Genomic DNA, 18,245 nt, shown 5'->3' on the forward strand with positions numbered 1-18,245 from the left:
AAAGATAGCATCCTTGCTTTGGCTATGATTTGTGAGAATTTAAAGACTTTTAACGACTTTTATTACAATTCAAAGACTTTCAGAGACCTAAAAATGTTTTTTTTTTCAAATTCAAAGACTTTCAATGAATTTAAAGACCACTACAAACCCTGATGTATGATCCTGGTTGGATGTAATAATCAGAATACATGTATTAGTAAATATGTTCATCAGAACGCATTGTTAGTACTGTATACAAACTGTTAGTATTATAAATAAACCAACAATATGGGGGCGGGACATAGCCCAGTGGTAAAGCACTCGCCTCATGTGCAGTCGGTCTAGGCTCGATCCCTGTCGGTGGACCCATTGGGCTATTTCTCGTTCCATCCAGTGCACTACAATTGATATATCAAAGGCTGTGGTATGTGCTATCTTGTCTGTGGGATGGTGCATATAAAAGATCCCTTGCTACTAATGGAAAAATATAGCGGGTTTCCTCTCTAAAACTATGTCAGAATTACCAAATGTTTGACATCCAATAGCTGATGATTCAAAAATCAATGTGCTCTAGTGGTGTTAAACAAAACAAACAAACAATCCTCTCTAAGACTGTGTCAGAATTACCAAATGTTTGACATCCAATAGCCGATAAATCAATGTGCTCTAGTGGTGTCGTTAAACAAAACAAACTTTGATTTTACCTCCTAACAGTAGCACTACGCTGGGTAATCTCTGGACGGGTCTAATCAACAGTTCCTCTAATGTTTGTCTTCCACACTCCGGCCGCGTCAAGCAAACCTTTATAACAAATCAAAAATATTACAAACATTTGGGCAATGTTAAAAAAATTTAATGTCATAAAAAAAAAAAAAAAATTATTCTATTACTGGTAGTTGGCTATAATAAATATGCAATTTCATTGGTTGCTCTCAAATATTTACCTTACACAAGTGGTTAATTTGAACCAATCAGGAATGAGCTTTCAAACATGTACGTGTAAGCAGTCCTCACCATGAACAAAATCAAGACTAGCTGAAGATAAATTTCCTCAAATGGTGATAGATGAGTAATGACATGTTTTTATTTTTATTTATTAAACATTTTATTGCAAGACGATCAAGTTGCCGCTCTTCAAAACCTTTCCAGGCGAGTTTGGAGGGTAGCTCAATGACCCTCGCCTTTACCGGCACAGACTACATAAATAGGTTTCAACACGAGCATATCCAACTGTAAAATATCAATACTTGGCTGGTAAACACTTACGATGTATTATTTGAATTGGATACAAGGTGACCCAAAACACTGCTTTCCACTTATAAACGACATCCCTATTTATTGTATGTTGAATAAGCAACAGCAGCAAGTTGAACTGCCAACAGCTATCCTTTTTTCTTTATTTTAAACGCCACAAACACGGATGATGATGAGATGAATGGTGAAGCGCAGTATTTCCATTTCGGTATGGGACTACTTGACAGATCCGTGCTCCACGCTTGCTGTCAGTTAAGCTATCTCCGTATCACTGGAGCCCGGGGTACACGGCACCTGCAATGCATACCGGGTAATCATCCCCCATGTGGGGTCATACACTCTGGAGACACACCCGTAATCACACCCCTTAAGTGGGTAAAACTCAGTGTATGTGGCCTTACACCTACCCATTGAGCCTAGCAGTGCACTCACTCTGGGTTCGAGTCAGTACTGGCATGAAAAATCCCTGATTACCTCAGGTGGGATATGAACCCAGTACCTACCAGCCTCGAGTCTGATGGCACAATCACTACACCACCAAGGCCGGCAGTCACTATCGTAACCACTGTGAACGTACCTTGAGGAAAGCGTGGAATCTTGGGTTGGTTTTGTCACTCTCCAGAATCGTCTTCTTTGTATTTTCAAAGAAATTCACAAACGGAGGGTATGCCGTCGTCAAAGCATCAGCCTGGTAGCAAAAATAAAAACATGTATCTCCAGGCTGACCAATACATCATTTCAGGTGTCAGTCACTAAACACAAACAGAAATCGAATCTGGTGGTATTTAACATACCATGTCAACGGGAGATTTAGCAGATTTAACAAATAACGTCACTTAATTTAAAGATAGTTTACCATTACATATTTCTTTCCAGTGTTGTATTATGATAAAATGTTATTTTATAAGGTTTCTTTTTCGACAGTTAACAGAAATAAACAGAAGTAAATATCATTTATTGGTTTAACATACCATGTCACGGAGAGACTTTGCAAATGTAAGAAATAATGTCAATTAATTTAAAGATAGTTTACCATTACAGTGTTATACTATGACAACATTTTATTTTATATAGTTTCTTTTTCGACAGTTCAGAGCAATAAACAGAAGTTTGGTTTTTAAAAATTACTCTTCAAATTTAACACAAAAAAACCCTCAAAAAGTATTTAAGACTTTAAACCAATAAGGGCCAAACTAACGCAGCCTGTTTACGACTTACACATGTGTAACTACATACATTAACAATGCTTAAACAGGCCTCTGAATATTACTAAAGCGAGTTTCGTTTGTATCTCACTCGCGTAAGTAGTTTGCGTAACCCATTTTTGGTTCGCGCAGTGAATTTATGACATCATTTACATGATCATGAAGTGTTACATAAAAACGAAATGGGTTAGCTGATAGTTTTTGCAAATGTTCAGTTCTCAGAGGCCTTGTTAAAGACCTGCATACAAGAAAACAATGCTCTGTAAATTGGGTTCTAAATGTTTACATGCTGAAGGATGACGTCTCCAATAGAAATGTCCTCCCTCCAGTTCTCGATGACGTCCTGCAGCTTGGCCCGCATCTTGCAGTGAGCGTCGTAGATGGGTGGAATATTACCGAAGATGATCTTCACGGCCGGCGGGGGCAGTAGCGGACCGTTGTACTGGTCGGGCTTCTCTATCTGTGCCTTGAACGTCTGGCAAGAAAAACACACAATCCTTGAAACATTACCCTTATATCAGTCATCAATGAGAACTTAAATAGTACTTACCAATTCAAATATAAACGTATAAATATTATATGTATTTATACAAATTTCAAATGACAATATGTGAGTAAAACAAGTTATAAATTTGTACCCCTGACCGTGGTTTTTGTCACAAATAAATGCAGCCATGTGAAGGTTAACACTCACATTGAGTATAGTGTTGAGGATGCCCACATAGTTGATTTCCGTCTGCAGTAACTCCTTCACGACGAGCTGTCTTGCCGACGGCTTCGCATTGTTAGCGATCATGTGATTCTCATTATTCTCCAACTTCGACTCTGAAACAAAGACAATCAATTAGCAAAGTAGGTATGTGCTTTGAAAAGTATCATGTTGTTTTATTCGATAGGCTATCTAATATATACTAAATATATTTATTGTAAAATGTACCCATAGTATCCATGTCATAAACACATTTGATATTTTGGTGTATAAATTAACTTGTTTAATTTTGTGTGTGCTCTTAAAGGTAGACTAAACTCCAACAAGAGCCTTATGTGTTGGAAAGATGCATACCCGGACCACCAACACATACTGACACTCTAAAGGTAGACTAAACTCCAACAAGAGCCTTATGTGTTGGAAAGATGCATACCCGGACCACCAACACATACTGACACTTTAAAGGTAGACTAAACTCCAACAAGAGCCTTATGTGTTGGAAAGATGCATACCCGGACCACCAACACATACTGACACTTTAAAGGTAGACTAAACTCCAACAAGAGCCTTATGTGTTGGAAAGATGCATACCCGGACCACCAACACATACTGACACTTTAAAGGTAGACTAAACTCCAACAAGAGCCTTATGTGTTGGAAAGATGCATACCCGGACCACCAACACATACTGACACTCTAAAGGTAAACTAAACTCCAACAAGAGCCTTATGTGTTGGAAAGATGCATACCCGGACCACCAACACATACTGACACTCTAAAGGTAGACTAAACTCCAACAAGAGCCTTATGTGTTGGAAAGATGCATACCCGGACCACCAACACATACTGACACTCTAAAGGTAGACTAAACTCCAACAGGAGCCTTATGTGTTGGAAAGATGCATACCCGGACCACCAACACATACTACCACTTTAACAAATGAAAAACGCATAATTTTAGAATTAATAAAAAAACGTGATTATTCCTGCTAACTGGGGGCAGCCATTTGTTTAGTTTTTGTGACGAATTGACATCAGCTCAGGTCCAATGTCTGTATTATGCACAGTGTAAACAAATGCTCTAATTTACGACAAGGCGCTTCGCTTTCATCAACTTGACTTGTAAAACAACATAAATGACTTGATAGTATAATAAACTATTTAACTAAATATATACTCTTCAAAAGAAGAAACGCAAAACCACATTGTCGTAACATTTGGAGAATTGATTTAATTATTGAATGGTGAGTCCGATAATTACCAAATGTTGCAGGATTGTTCACAATTCACTCTAGTCCATTGTGAGTAAGTGATAGGACACACCACCAAGGTCAAGGTCATCTGGAGTCAATACCGGGTGTGGCCTCCGCGTGTGTTGACAACTGCCTGGCACCGCCTGCCCATTGAAGCAACCAGAGTACAGATGACGTCCCGGGGGATGGTGGCCCACTCGGCCTGCAAGGCTGCTGCCAGCTCGGGCAGGGTCTGGGGCTGTGGTTGTCGCTGTCGGAGGAGTCGGTCCAACTCGTCCCATAGATGCTCAATTGGGTTCAAATCCGGTGATATCGATGGCCAAGGAAGGACATTAATGTTGTTGTTCTGTAGGAAAGCCGTTGTGAGACGTGCTGTGTGAGGCCTGGCGTTGTCATGTTGGAACAATGCGTTGGCGTTGGCCATAACTGGAACGATGTGTGGCCGGAGGATCTGGTCAATGTAGCCCTGTGCATTCAGGTTGCCCTGCACGTGGACCAGGTCAGTTCTGCCAGTGTGTGAGATGGCTGCCCACACCATGACACTACCCCCGCCGAATCTGTCCACTTCCTGTACGCAGTTTGCCGCATAACGTTCACCACAACGCCTATACACGCGACATCTTCCATCATGACGTCGGAGCAGAAATCGGGACTCGTCACTGAACCACACCTGTCTCCATCGCAGTTGAGGCCATTGTCGATGAATCTGGCACCACTGCAGTCGGAGTCGACGGTGTTGTGGTGTTAAGATGACACCTCGAACTGGACGTCTGGCACGAATTCCTACCTCACGTAGGCAGTTCCGTACGGTCTGGTAGGATATCCTGCGCAAACCTGGTATTGCTGCGGCTGTGGAGGTGGCAGTAGTCAATCGTTCCCGAAGGTGGCGTACCCGGATGTAGCGGTCCTGCCCAGGGGTAGTGACCCGTGGTCGACCGGATCTAGGGAGGTCACGTGTTGATCCATGTTGCTGGTAACGGTCCCACAGTCTGGAGATGGTGCTTGGGGACACATGGAATGCCCTGGCAACGGCCGTTCTGGATTCGCCTGCGTCTAGTCGGCCGATGGCATTGTTTCTCTGCGGTTCACTGAGACGTGGCATGTCCTGGATTGTCAACTGTCGGCCAGATACAGAGGCCAGGCAAGCGAACACCCTGCACTTTTATACTGTCGGTGTTCATGTTGCACGTGCAGACAACGCACGTGCAGTGGTGACATGGTTTGCACGTGGCTGCGTTTTTGCGAATATTCACATTTTGGAACTTTATTGTACAGTAGCTGCGTTTTATCGAATGTAACCGTGGGAATGTGTTTGGGACATGCAATGACCTTATATTCACAAAGCATGAACAGGTAGGAAACATAAAATCGGAGTTATAACCCATTTGTACCCTTTTGCGTTTCTTTTTTTGAAGAGTATATTTCAATTTGCATCAATATAACAAAATGCATATTATTAGGCCTGTTGGTAGGATACGTTCAAGCAAAAACGACCACTCACGATACCCAAGTGATAATTTTCTTTTCTTTGGGACTACGTAATTGGTCAGTTTTGTGATTTTAGACGGGAAAGTCTACTTAATCAAGGGTTTACAGAATTACTTACAGTAATAAAGCTGGTAAAGTCCATTACGATTTGAGGTTATCACACAATACCCTGTGATCTTAATAAAAGCGGCACGTCTTTTTAGTGTGTCTAGACAGTGTCTGGGGACCGTCTAAATATACACCTGCCAATCAAGAGCCATAGGTACAGGCCACGGAAAGAAAAGACCAATTAACTAAGAAAACACTCCGACTATTATTTCAGTACGTGGGTTAATTTATATACAAAATATAATACAGTTATTTCAACACTTTGACAATGGTGGTTTCTTTTGTATTGAAAAATAAACCACATATACACGTTGCTGTTACTGGGATAGATATTATTACAGCACATTGCGATGCATCCGTAAAAATCAGGTATGTTTTGTTTCTTCAGTTTGAAGACTAATTCCTGACGTGACACGTTAGGTATTACGTAACCACCAGCTCGCCAGAGGGCGTATTCACTGGGATGGTACAAAATGGCTGCGCCCGTTATATATAATAGCCGTCACATTTAACCGTTTTATTAATTAACTATGCGATTATACTTGTTGATATTAAGCAATAATGTGCATTATGTATCACTGAATATGCACACCAGCCCAAAAGCCTTGCTTTAGCATTCCTTTAATGGGTCATATGTTTACAAGCCAACAAGATCTATACCCTTGAGCATAAGAGTTTTGATAAGATTTAGTTAAAGTGTGTGATGTCAGACTATATTTCTGCCAATCCTGATAAAATATAACCAATTAAGGTGATCATAGAATTCAACTGTGATTTACTAAATATCAAACTAAAATGTTATTTTAAAAGCAGTGTTCGAGATTAACGGTATCCAGATATCCCAGGGATACCAGAACTTAATTTTGGATACCAGACTTCAATAACCCAGTATCCCACCGGGATACCATATAATGTTGCTTGTATTTTTTTTAATCCTGGGTTTTTATTTTTCGCTGAAACAATGAAAGTCGTCATTTACTGGTGAAGTTAAGTAACAGTATTGTCCAAGTTTGTTACGATGTTATTTATGAATTTCATTTAAGTGGGATACTAAATTCTCAGGTGGGATACCAGATTTTGAAATGTTAGTATCCAACTGGGATACTGCCCAAAATTTTTAATCTCGAACACTGAAAAGTGTTATAGGATAAATACCATCTAACATACACAGTTGATGTTTTTCTCATTAAAAAACACTTTTGACCAATCCTCTGTATATAGTTTTTTGCAAAACACACTTTATTCAACAGACTTGTTATTGGTATTTTAGTATATATAACTGAACTATTGCTACTTGGTGATAAATCATTTCTAGAAAACGACTTCTGGCAATGAGCAATTTCTAGTCACTCGATGTGCGTCACTCGGCCTTTAAACAAGGGCCAGGATGTAGCCCAGTGGCAGATTGCTCGCTTGATGCACAATCGGTCTATGATCATTCCCTATCAGTGGGCCCATTCGGGTATTTGTCATTCAAACCAGTGTTACACAATTTACATAACAAAGTTAAAGTTTGTTTTATTTAACAGCAACTCTGGAGCACATTGATTAATTAATCATCGGCTATTGGATGTCAAACATTTGGTCATTCCAACTCTTAGTCATCAGAGGAAACCCGCTACATTTTTCCTAATCCAGCAAGGGATCTTCTATATGCACTTTCCCACAGACAGGAAAGCACACACCACAGCCTTTGATACACCAGTTGCAGTGCTCTGGCTGCAACGAGAAACAGCCAGTGTTTCTGCCAGAAAGAAATCTTTGGGTATGGCACTATGGAATTGAATGCAACCACAGTCAACGGGGTGTGTGTGTGTGTGTGTGTGTGTGTGTGTGTGTGTGTGTGTGAGAGGCCTTTCGCAGAAAGAAAATAGGTTGAGTTTAGGGTTAGGGTTAAGAAAGTAATACATTAATGATAAGAGTAATTAATTTTGTCAAAAGGTTAAAAAAAAAAATTAAAATCTGCAAAAAATCTGGGTATGGCGCCATACCCATTTTACCCTCTGGCAAAAACCCTGACAGCCCAATGGGTCCACCGACGGAGATTGATCCCAAACCGACCGCCCATTAAGTCTTACAGAGCAAACCCACTACAGTTTTCCATTAGCAGCAAGGGCTCTTTTATATGCACCATCTCACAGATAGGATAACACATACCACGGCCTTTGATATACCAGTCGCAGTGCACTGGCTGGAAAGGGGAAATAGCCCAATGGGCCCACCATCAGGAACTGATCCTAGATTGAACACGCGTCAGGCAAGCGCTGTACCACAGCTACGTCCCATCCCTCCAAGTAAACAGTTAATGGTGAGTTATCCTGCAACCACCATTTCTATTGACAGAATATGATGATGGTTAAGTCATATACGCTTATTTTACCTCTTAGGTCATCGTACAATGTAGCTGAAATAACAGAAATAATAGCTTTTCATCTTAATTTTTATGGTCTGCAGGATAAGGATAATAACTAGTTGATGACGTCGGATATCTGCTTTATCCTGTTCAGGCTGAATGTCCCACTGTTACCTTCACATGATAAAGCCGATATCTGGCGTCATCAGCTAGTTATTCTCTATTTACCGGTGATGTAGTCAGACTTGTCGGGCGTGTGTGAGGCGTCGAGGAAGGAGTTGGGGCTCATCGAGATCCCGAGCTCGCTGGATCGCCGTTTGCTGGACAGGAACTCGACCTCGCCCTCGTCCACCAGCTGCTTGAGGCGCTTCCTCTTCCCCAGCTTGTAACCGGGCAGACTGCTGTTAGACATGCACTTACTCGGCAGCACGGGCTGAAATACCAAATAGAAAATAAATACAACAGGAACATTTGTTTAACAAGGGGTGGGACGTTGCCCAGTGGTAAAGCGCTCGCTCGATGCACAGTCGGTTTGGGATCGATCTCCGTCAGTGGGCACATTGGGCTATTTCTCGTTCCAGCTAGTGCAACAGCAGGTTTTCTCTCTCAATATCTGTGTGGTCCATAACCATATGTCTGATACCATATAACCGTAAATAAAATGTTATTGAGTGCATCATTAAAGAAAACATTCCTTTCTTTGTTTAATAAGCTTTCTGAGAGTACTGCTAAAAAAAAGAAAGAATGTTTGTTTTGTTTAATGGCACTACTAGAGCACATTGATTTATTAATCATCGGCTATTGGAGATCAAACATATGGACATTTTGACACAGACAGAGGAAACCCGCTGCATTTTACCATTAGTAGCGTGAGATCTTTTATATGCATCATCTCACATACAGGATAGCACATACCACGACCTTTGATATACCAGTCGTGGTGCACTGGCTGGAATGAGAAACAGGCCCACTGATGAGGACCGATCCTGGAATGACCATGGATCAGTCAAACACTTTACCAGTGGGTTACATCCCGTCCGTTTTACACTTCTAACTGAATATCATTCTTACATCCACTCAAGACTCAAACACTCTCTCACTCTGAGTGGAAGCCTGTACCGGGATTCGAACCCAGCGCTTTTATCAGTCTAACAACCTATGACTTAACCACTGGGCCACAAAGGCCGGTTGGTCAGCACAGGTTGGATATTGCATTTATACAAGAGTAATGTCTGTTTTTATCAGCTGGTTTCCCGTGGCATCAATCTAAAATAATCGATGTTCTAAGCAAACTGCTAGATATGGGCCCACCGACAGGGATCAATTCTAGACCAACCGTGTATCAGGTGTGCATTTTACCACTGCACTACGTCCCGCCCGACAGTACTGCTAAAACAACTTATACAATTAACAAATGTCCATGGCTGAAAAAAAAAACCTGCCATTGAAAAAAAACCCTGAATATAGTGCAAGGCTAAAAAGTGCCGTGGAGAATTATACTTTCCACTGCAATCTACAAATTTTCATATCTCTTAAATTCAAGGACAGAAGATGATAAAGATACACACAAAATTTCAGCTTAATATCTTAAGGTATTGCAAACAAACAAAGTCAGGATGGATGGATGAATGGATGGATGGATGGATGGATGGATGGATGGATGGATGGATGGATGGATGGATGGACAGACGGACAGAAGGATGGACAGAATGGAGAATTGAATGGCTGATTGGCTGGACACATGGAAGGATGAACAGTTTGTTTCAACAAAAATCTGATATAATTCTTTGAATAGGTGACACTTCTGCCCTGTAAGGTAAGTATTATTAATCAGTAGGTGCCCAACACAGAGAGTTGAATAAAACCACATGTTGTCATCACACTCACCTTGTGGAACGTGTAGATTGCCTCATCAGCACACGCTTCCATCTGAATCCCGCCCCAAAACCACTGAAAGAAAAAAAAAAAACAGTGTCAACAGTTTTGGCTACAACTGCAAAAATCATCAGTGGTTTTTTTCAGCAGATGCTATTATTATACACAATTTAATGAATTTATAGTTTAAAAAGTTAAAGTTAGTTTTGTTTAACAACACAACTAGAGCACATTGAATAATAATTACAAAAATTATCAAAAATACTTCTGTATACCATACTCAGGTACAAATATTAGTGACCATATACTAATGTACAGATATTAGTGACACGTACCTCTGCTCGCACCACATACTAATGTACAGATATTAGTGACACGTACCTCTGCTTGCACCACCTACTAATGTACAGATATTAGTGACACGTACCTCTGCTTGCACCACATACTAATGTACAGATATTAGTGACACGTACCTCTGCTCGCACCACCTACTAATGTACAGATATTAGTGACATGTACCTCTGCTCGCACCACATACTAATGTACAGATATTAGTGACACGTACCTCTGCTCGCACCACATACTAACGTACAGATATTAGTGACACGTACCTCTGCTCGCACCACATACTGAGGCAAACTGAGGTCGGATGGCAGTTCCTTGACGTTGTGGTCATCCACCACCAAGTGGGTGCTCTCCTCACTGTCCAGAGCCTCGTACCGACCACCTAGGAAATCATGGTTAGAAATATATACAATTTAACATGTATGCAGGTCCTAAACTAAATCGAAAAAGTAGAGAAGTGGCTTCTCCCTTCCCAGAAGAAAGGGGTCTGTTTCCCTGTGCCAAGATTAGTGACAACAGATTTTTTTATTAACAGATAAAATATGCAATTGCCTCTTAATACCAGAAATGACCACTAAACACATTCCGATGTTTAAAGTTTGTTTTAACGACACCACTAGAGCACATTGATTTATCAAGGGATGTTTTATGTGTTTTCAAACAAGCACATTCCTTTTTTCTCTTTTTTTTAATCTAGAATTTATTTTTATTTACAAATAAAATAAGAGGGTGCTAAATATGGTAGTTCATGAAATTATTCACATGCACATAAAAAAGGTTTGAATAACACCAATTTAATCAAGTGACATAACTGAAGTTATATCAATTTTTTTTATCACCCATATATACACAGAGATGAAGTGCAAAAATTTGCTCTCTTTCACAGGGGAAATATCACAGTAAATAAGAAAACCTGAAATTAGTGTTCTGGTGATTGTGTCGCTGGTGTAGCAATAATACTGATCTTAGACCCAAGACAAGTGTGTTGTTGGAAGCATACAGTGTTTGGAAATTCATTCCAGAGATCTCTGGATGCTCTACCACTGGTAGAGCATCCGTTTGATGCATGGTCGATCTAGGATTGATCCACGTCGGTGGGTCCATTGGGCTATTTCTCGCTCCAGTCTGTGCACCATGACTTGTATATCAAAGGCTGTGGTATGTGTTATCCTGTCTATGGGAGTGCATATAAAAGATCCATTGCTACTAATGAAAAATTGAAGCTGGTTTCCTTTCAAAGACTGTCAAAATTACCAAATGTTTGACATCCAATAGCTGATGATTAACAAATCAATGTGCTCTAGTGGTGTCGTTAAACAAAAGAAACTTTTAACTTTAACTTTGATTCCAGAGGTGCGTGTGTGTATGGGTGGGGCAGGGGGTTACTGCACCACTGCACTCACATTCCACTGTCTCTTGATCTTAGCTTGACAAACATATACATTTCAATATTGTTTGAAAATATTCAAACAAATGTTGCCTAGAATTCAGGCAGCTTTTCTTTTTTTTCTTTCTTTTTTTTCTTTTTTTTTTTAAGCATGGATTGCACAGAAAAGATGGGTATATTTGATACCGAAATAAGTGTCATATTTAAACTGAAATCAGAATGCACGTCCTAGTTCATGTGTGATGGCATTTTGGCTCCAAATGTGCGTTTTACGTCATAGCAAGAAAAGCCTGGCAAAAATCGACGTCATACTGTGGGGGGGATATGCTGACGTGGGAGGGTCAAACTCACTGCTCGCTGACCAGAGACCAGAAATGTATTTTGTTTGGCTGTATCATAATGACAATGTCTTATACACAGAATACCCAACTTGCAACTAGGTAATAACCTTTATCGTGCATACATGAACTGATATGGTCCTTGGTTCGCCATAGACATGATCACTTGACTTGTGCAAGATAAACAGTATTGCCAGGGATTTATCCAGGATATTTCACCAGGGTTCCAATGTCTGATGGGATTGGGAAAATTAGTGCTAGTAAATCATACTTGGAATATGTTTTCAGGCCACTGAATGATGCAGTATACCACTGTTAAATTAATTTATTAGAACTGACATAATTAAATATATACATATATTGGGAAGTTTTAGTACAGAAATTGGGAATTTCAGTGCCACGTTCTTTTGGGAAGGGGCCTATGTTCGGACCCATAGAATGCCTGGATAAATCACTTATTATTTCAAAGGTCATTGAGAATTCTCTATTTATCCATTGTTTTCTCACCATTTTCAATAGTCAGCTCCTCCATATGTTTCTGTTCCTCTGCGGAGAATCCCAGGAAACTAATACTACATTCAAAGAACGGACGGAGTCGGTACGACATCTGCAAGTGAAACACAAAAATAACATCAAATACTAAATAACGGGAACCACACAAAAATAACATCAAACATTGAATAACAGGAAACATACAAAAATAACATTAACCACTGAAAAACGGGAAACACAAAAATAACAAACACTAAATAACGGGCAACATTCTGCATTTCTCAATTCTCCTAATTATTTTTTTTTTTATTTCAACATTGGTACATATAGGTAGCAAATGCACAAAAAAACAACGCTCATTACCCAAGCAAACATACAAAATAAATATTTTATTTACTGTTCACTAACCCATTACAGAACATGAATTTTAAATAATGTCTAAATCGGATCCTGAATAAACCAAATTTTATGGTCCCAAATTTCCTAAATTCTAACACATGACCCTGTAAACACCGATCCTGTTTAAATATGATAAATATTAGGTCCCCGGCAAGATTCAGTTTCGACAGGATTCACTGAATAAACAGATTATATACAGACACATATATACAGATTATATACAGACACATATATACAGATTATATACAGACACATATATCCTAGCATACATGTGTATGCACATTATACACATACCACACTACACCACACATATGTACTAATGTATTCTTACTTCAGGAATTTATTCAAGATTTTTCACCAGGGTACCATGCCTGATAAGATTTGGAAAATTAGCGTGATTTAATCATAATTGGGATATTTTTTCAGGCCACTGAATGATGCAGTATATATAGACATAATTAAATGTATATATTTATATGAAGGGTCTACAGAATTAAACTGTGATGTCATATCTTTAGCAAGATGATATTTTTTAATTTTTAACATTTACAACTCTGCAATCATGGAATATTTATGCCTAAGAAAGCATTATTTACCAACTACTTTTAATGGCCTACCTTACATTTGTAATTCTATGTTTTTAATTCAGTGTGTCATTGCAACCTTCACAAACACGGCCGTTATAATGCTGACTATAAAATAGATCTGTTTGGAAGGTTATTCCCGTTGACCCTTTATATCTACTGGGAATTGTTATCATAGAAATCGGGAATTTTCAGAGCAACTTTCTTTTGGGAAGGGGCCTATGTCCAGACCCACAGAATGCCTGGATAAATCCCTGTACTTACCAACATTGGTGGTCAAGTCTGAATCCATAGCTCATTTAGATTACACAATACATGACTATCTCATATCTCATAGTGACACATGCAGTACGGACATATGCATCATCAGACTGCCAATAATACACTGAACAGGAAAGTATTCAACAAGATACAGCTGACTGTCTGCTCTTACGTCAGGGCTGGAAGACCGTGACCTGGCTGATTATTAATAGCTGATAAACAGAGTAAATACAACAGTAAGTGTCTCTTGAATGAACTGAGACGTATTGTCGTCTATTTACAAACCACGTGAGAACTAACGCCACCTGTCAATGAAAACACGAAGCTGCAGCTGTCAATAGCAGCACAGCTGAAACAAATGAATGTTTGGTCTTCACAGAAAATAAAAGTTTAAAAGTTTGTTTTGTTTAACGACACTGCTAGAGCACATTGATTTATTAATCATCGGCTATTGGGTGTCAAGCATTTGGTAATTTGGACATATTATTGTCCATTAGCAGCAAGAGATCTTTTATATGCACTTTCCCACAGACAGGAAAGCATACCACGGCACTTGACCAGTTGTGGTTCACTGGTTGGATTGAGAAAAACCCCAATTAGTTGAATGGATCCACCGAGGTGGTTTGATCCTGCGACATAAACACCTCAGCCGAGCACTCAACCAACTGAGCTAAATCCCTCCCTTAGTATGATAAGAACAATGAATAACAAAGTATTAGTGTGTCGGGGGAGGGGGGAGAGGGGATTTTTATAGTAATAATGCACATTTTAATTTAAATATGTTGCACAACAAACCAGACCCATGTTTTGTGATAACCTGTACATATTTATTTTCACGCCTGCACATTTAAAAACACACTGACAGTTTAATCAGCCACTACTGGATTAAAGGCACATTCCTGAGTTTGCTGCAATCTGTAAGATGTTATCGACTAACCGAGACTTTTTAATGATTATAATTACATATCAAATATATTTGTCTGCATACAATATTAGTGGCTGTATATTAAACGTGTTTTTGATCGTTCTAATATTTGTACTAGGTTAAATTTTATTTCCTAAAATAATTTTTTTTCGTACATACGAAATTATTTGAAGACAAATCCAGTTTGGGCTTCATACAAATATTAAGACGACCAGAAACACATTGAATATATAGACACTGATATTCTAAACAAGAAAATATATTTAATATGTAAGTTTAATCGTAGAAATATTTTATTAGTCGGAAACATCTTAAAATGCAGCAAGCTCAGGAATGTCCCTTTAAGATTGTTTTTTATTAAAAAAAAATTAAATATAAAAAAACATCTGGTCTAGAGAATGAGAGAACAAACCTGCTGCCATCACAAATTAGAAAAATACTGTTGATTTACCATGAAGAAACCTGTTTGCATTCATTTTCACCACAAACAAGACAGTACATAAACAATCATCGGACGTAGCTGAATCCTATTAAGTCATGTGTCCTGCCTGAGTGAGTCAATACACTGTTAACACTATAGGCAATGGGAATGGACATAGTTCAAGGCAACCCTACCACTGTGAGTAACGTCCTGTGCTGATGTGTGTACTGATGCTGACAACAGGAAGCAAAAACAGCAGACTGGATGAGTCAGCCGATGACCCGACTCACTGACTTGACTGTGACTGTGACTGTGACTGTGACTGTCAGGTAGCATTGTACTACACTGCAAGTCACACAACAACAAACTAGGAAAACGCTTCAGGGATTTATCTACAATTTTTCACCAGGGTCCCATGTTCGATGGGATTGGGAAAATGAACGCAAATAGGTCATACTTGGGATGTTTTCAGGCCACTGAATGACACAGTACACCACTGTTAAATTAATTTATTACAACAGACATCATTAAATATATATATATATATATATATATATATATATATACTGGGAAGTTTTAGTATAGAAATTGGTAATTTTCACTGCCACTTTCTTTTGGGAAGGGACCTATGTTCGGACCCACAGAATGTCTGGATAAATCCCTGTACATAAAGCACATTCATGCGCACACATTTCAGAACTGATTATATAGGGGTGGTCTGAGACGTTTTAATCTAAATATAGTATATCAGTATTGAAATATTTAAAAGTATTAATATAATATACAAGGCCTTTTTAACAGTTCCTGATCATTCTAAATCTCCCCTATAGTACATTAGTATTGAAATATTTAAAAGTATTAATATAATATACAAGGCCTTTTTAACAGTTCCTGATCATTCTAAATCTCCCCTACAGTACATCAGTATTGAAATATTTAAAAGTATTAATATAATATACAAGGCCTTGTTGTATGGGGGGGATCCCACTACAAGGCCACCACACCCTGTTTAAACTTTCCTATGCAACATCTAGCAGTGTTCGAGATTAACAGTATCCCGATATCCCGGGGATACCAGAATTTAATTTTGGATACCAGATTTTAATAACCCAGTATCCCACCGGGATAGCATATAATGTTTTTTTTTGTTTTTTTTTAATCCTGCGTTTTAATTTTTTACTGAAACAATGAAAGTTGTCATTTACCGGTGAAGTTAAATATCAGTGTCGTCCAAGTTTGTTACGATGTTATTTATGAATTTCATTTAAGTGAGATACTAAATTCTCAGGTGGGATACCAGATTTTGAAATGTTAGTATCCAACTGGGATACTGCCCCAAATTTTTAATCTTGAACGCTGTCTAGTAATAACTTAATGTAGCCAAAAAAAAAAAAACAATAACAAAAACCGGTGTCAGACATACTTGCGATTTCTGGAACAACGCTAAAATATTAAGTTTGTAAAAGGCACCTTCGGCAACCTCTGCAATGAACAAAATGTCCACGGTAAAAAAAACATGCCATTGAAGAAAAACCTGTAGATAATTCAAGGCAAAAGAGTGCCATGGAGAACTAAAAACTCCACAGCAATCTCCACGGCATTGCCGATTGCCGTGGGCAACTGCAGGGGTTGCTTCCGTGTATAAACTGACAAGATAAAGACAGATCTATGCATACCATTTTCTCGCTGTCAGCCTTGATGTCAAGGTCATCTCGCTCAGTCCAGATTCTGTGGATCCAGTCCTCACTCATAATAGGTGTGCCCATACTGACAGCGAACTGAAACACAAAAAAGGTAACAATAATAAAGTTGTTAATATACTTGTCGCTAATCAATATGTTAACATGTTAACTAAAAAAAACTAAAAACGTTTTTGTTGTTGTTGAGGATATGCAATTTCCATTCCAACTTTAATTAAACAGGGCTTCTAGATTATGGTAGCCCCACTCCCATGGCTAATGATATTCAATGTTGGGCTAGTAAATAACTACTATCACCATGCCAGACAGGGCTTCTAGATTATGGTAGCCTCACTCCCATGGCTAATGATATTCAATGTTGGGCTAGTAAATAACTACTATTGCCATGCCAGACAGGGCTTCTAGATTATGGAAGCCCCACTCCCATGGCTAGTGATATTCAATGTTGGGCTAGTAAATAACTACTATCACCATGCCAGACAGGGCTTCTAGATTATGGTAGCCCCACTCCCATGGCTAATGATATTCAATGTTGGGCTAGTAAATAACTACTATTGCCATGTCCGACAGTTAGCGAAAAAACATTTGTCAAATGTTGCAGTTAAGTTTATTTTGTAAATATAAATATCCTGATCCCACCTCAACCCTCAATGTTAGTGTTTTTAAGCTCTATCTCCCTCTTTGGGTGACATATCTGATTATTACTATTAGTAAAATTGTGATTAATTTAAAGCAATGCTAGCAAATTTTTAATCATGGCTAGTAAATGTTTTAAGTTAGATTCCACGGCTAGTGGATTTTAAAAAAATTCTAGAAGCCATGTTAAAGAAAAATTAACAAAAAGTACACCTTTAAACAGAAATGTGTTAAATTTATTGGACTTTTTGAAATTTCAACATGCAAGTACTTTCTAACTATATATTTCATAAGTATAAAATTCAAGCATTTTTCAAGTACACTGGTGGCACCTAAGTGTGCGCACCTAAGCATTTGTGTTATATTTTAAAGTTAAAATATTTCTTTAAAAATATTTATTTCACTGCCACAGTACAATGGAACAATAAACGTATTACAACTAAAGTTATTTTAATTTTAATGTTTTTTAAACTCAAGTAATAAGCGCATTTTTAGTGGGGCCCCCCTGCATTTACTGGCCTGCATGACGGCAC

General features: G+C 38.8%; 1 protein-coding gene across 2 annotated transcripts in view; it reads right to left on the bottom strand.

Annotated features, from left to right (window-relative positions):
- Window positions 1–18,245, bottom strand: part of LOC121375378 (protein ECT2-like) — a 98,162-nt gene that overhangs the window by 59,650 nt on the left and 20,267 nt on the right. For both annotated transcript variants that reach the window (XM_041502804.1, XM_041502811.1), the window contains exons 6-14: window positions 17,053–17,154; window positions 12,802–12,901; window positions 10,836–10,951; window positions 10,237–10,299; window positions 8,578–8,782; window positions 3,133–3,263; window positions 2,725–2,913; window positions 1,811–1,921; window positions 684–780 (exon numbers count right to left, since the gene is read on the bottom strand). In XM_041502804.1, the coding sequence (XP_041358738.1) occupies window positions 684–780; window positions 1,811–1,921; window positions 2,725–2,913; window positions 3,133–3,263; window positions 8,578–8,782; window positions 10,237–10,299; window positions 10,836–10,951; window positions 12,802–12,901; window positions 17,053–17,154 (1,114 nt within the window). The remainder of the gene's footprint in view (window positions 1–683; window positions 781–1,810; window positions 1,922–2,724; window positions 2,914–3,132; window positions 3,264–8,577; window positions 8,783–10,236; window positions 10,300–10,835; window positions 10,952–12,801; window positions 12,902–17,052; window positions 17,155–18,245) is intronic.

Source organism: Gigantopelta aegis, chromosome 1 (genome assembly GCF_016097555.1).
Source record: "Gigantopelta aegis isolate Gae_Host chromosome 1, Gae_host_genome, whole genome shotgun sequence".
Taxonomy (NCBI): Eukaryota; Metazoa; Mollusca; class Gastropoda; order Neomphalida; family Peltospiridae; genus Gigantopelta; species Gigantopelta aegis.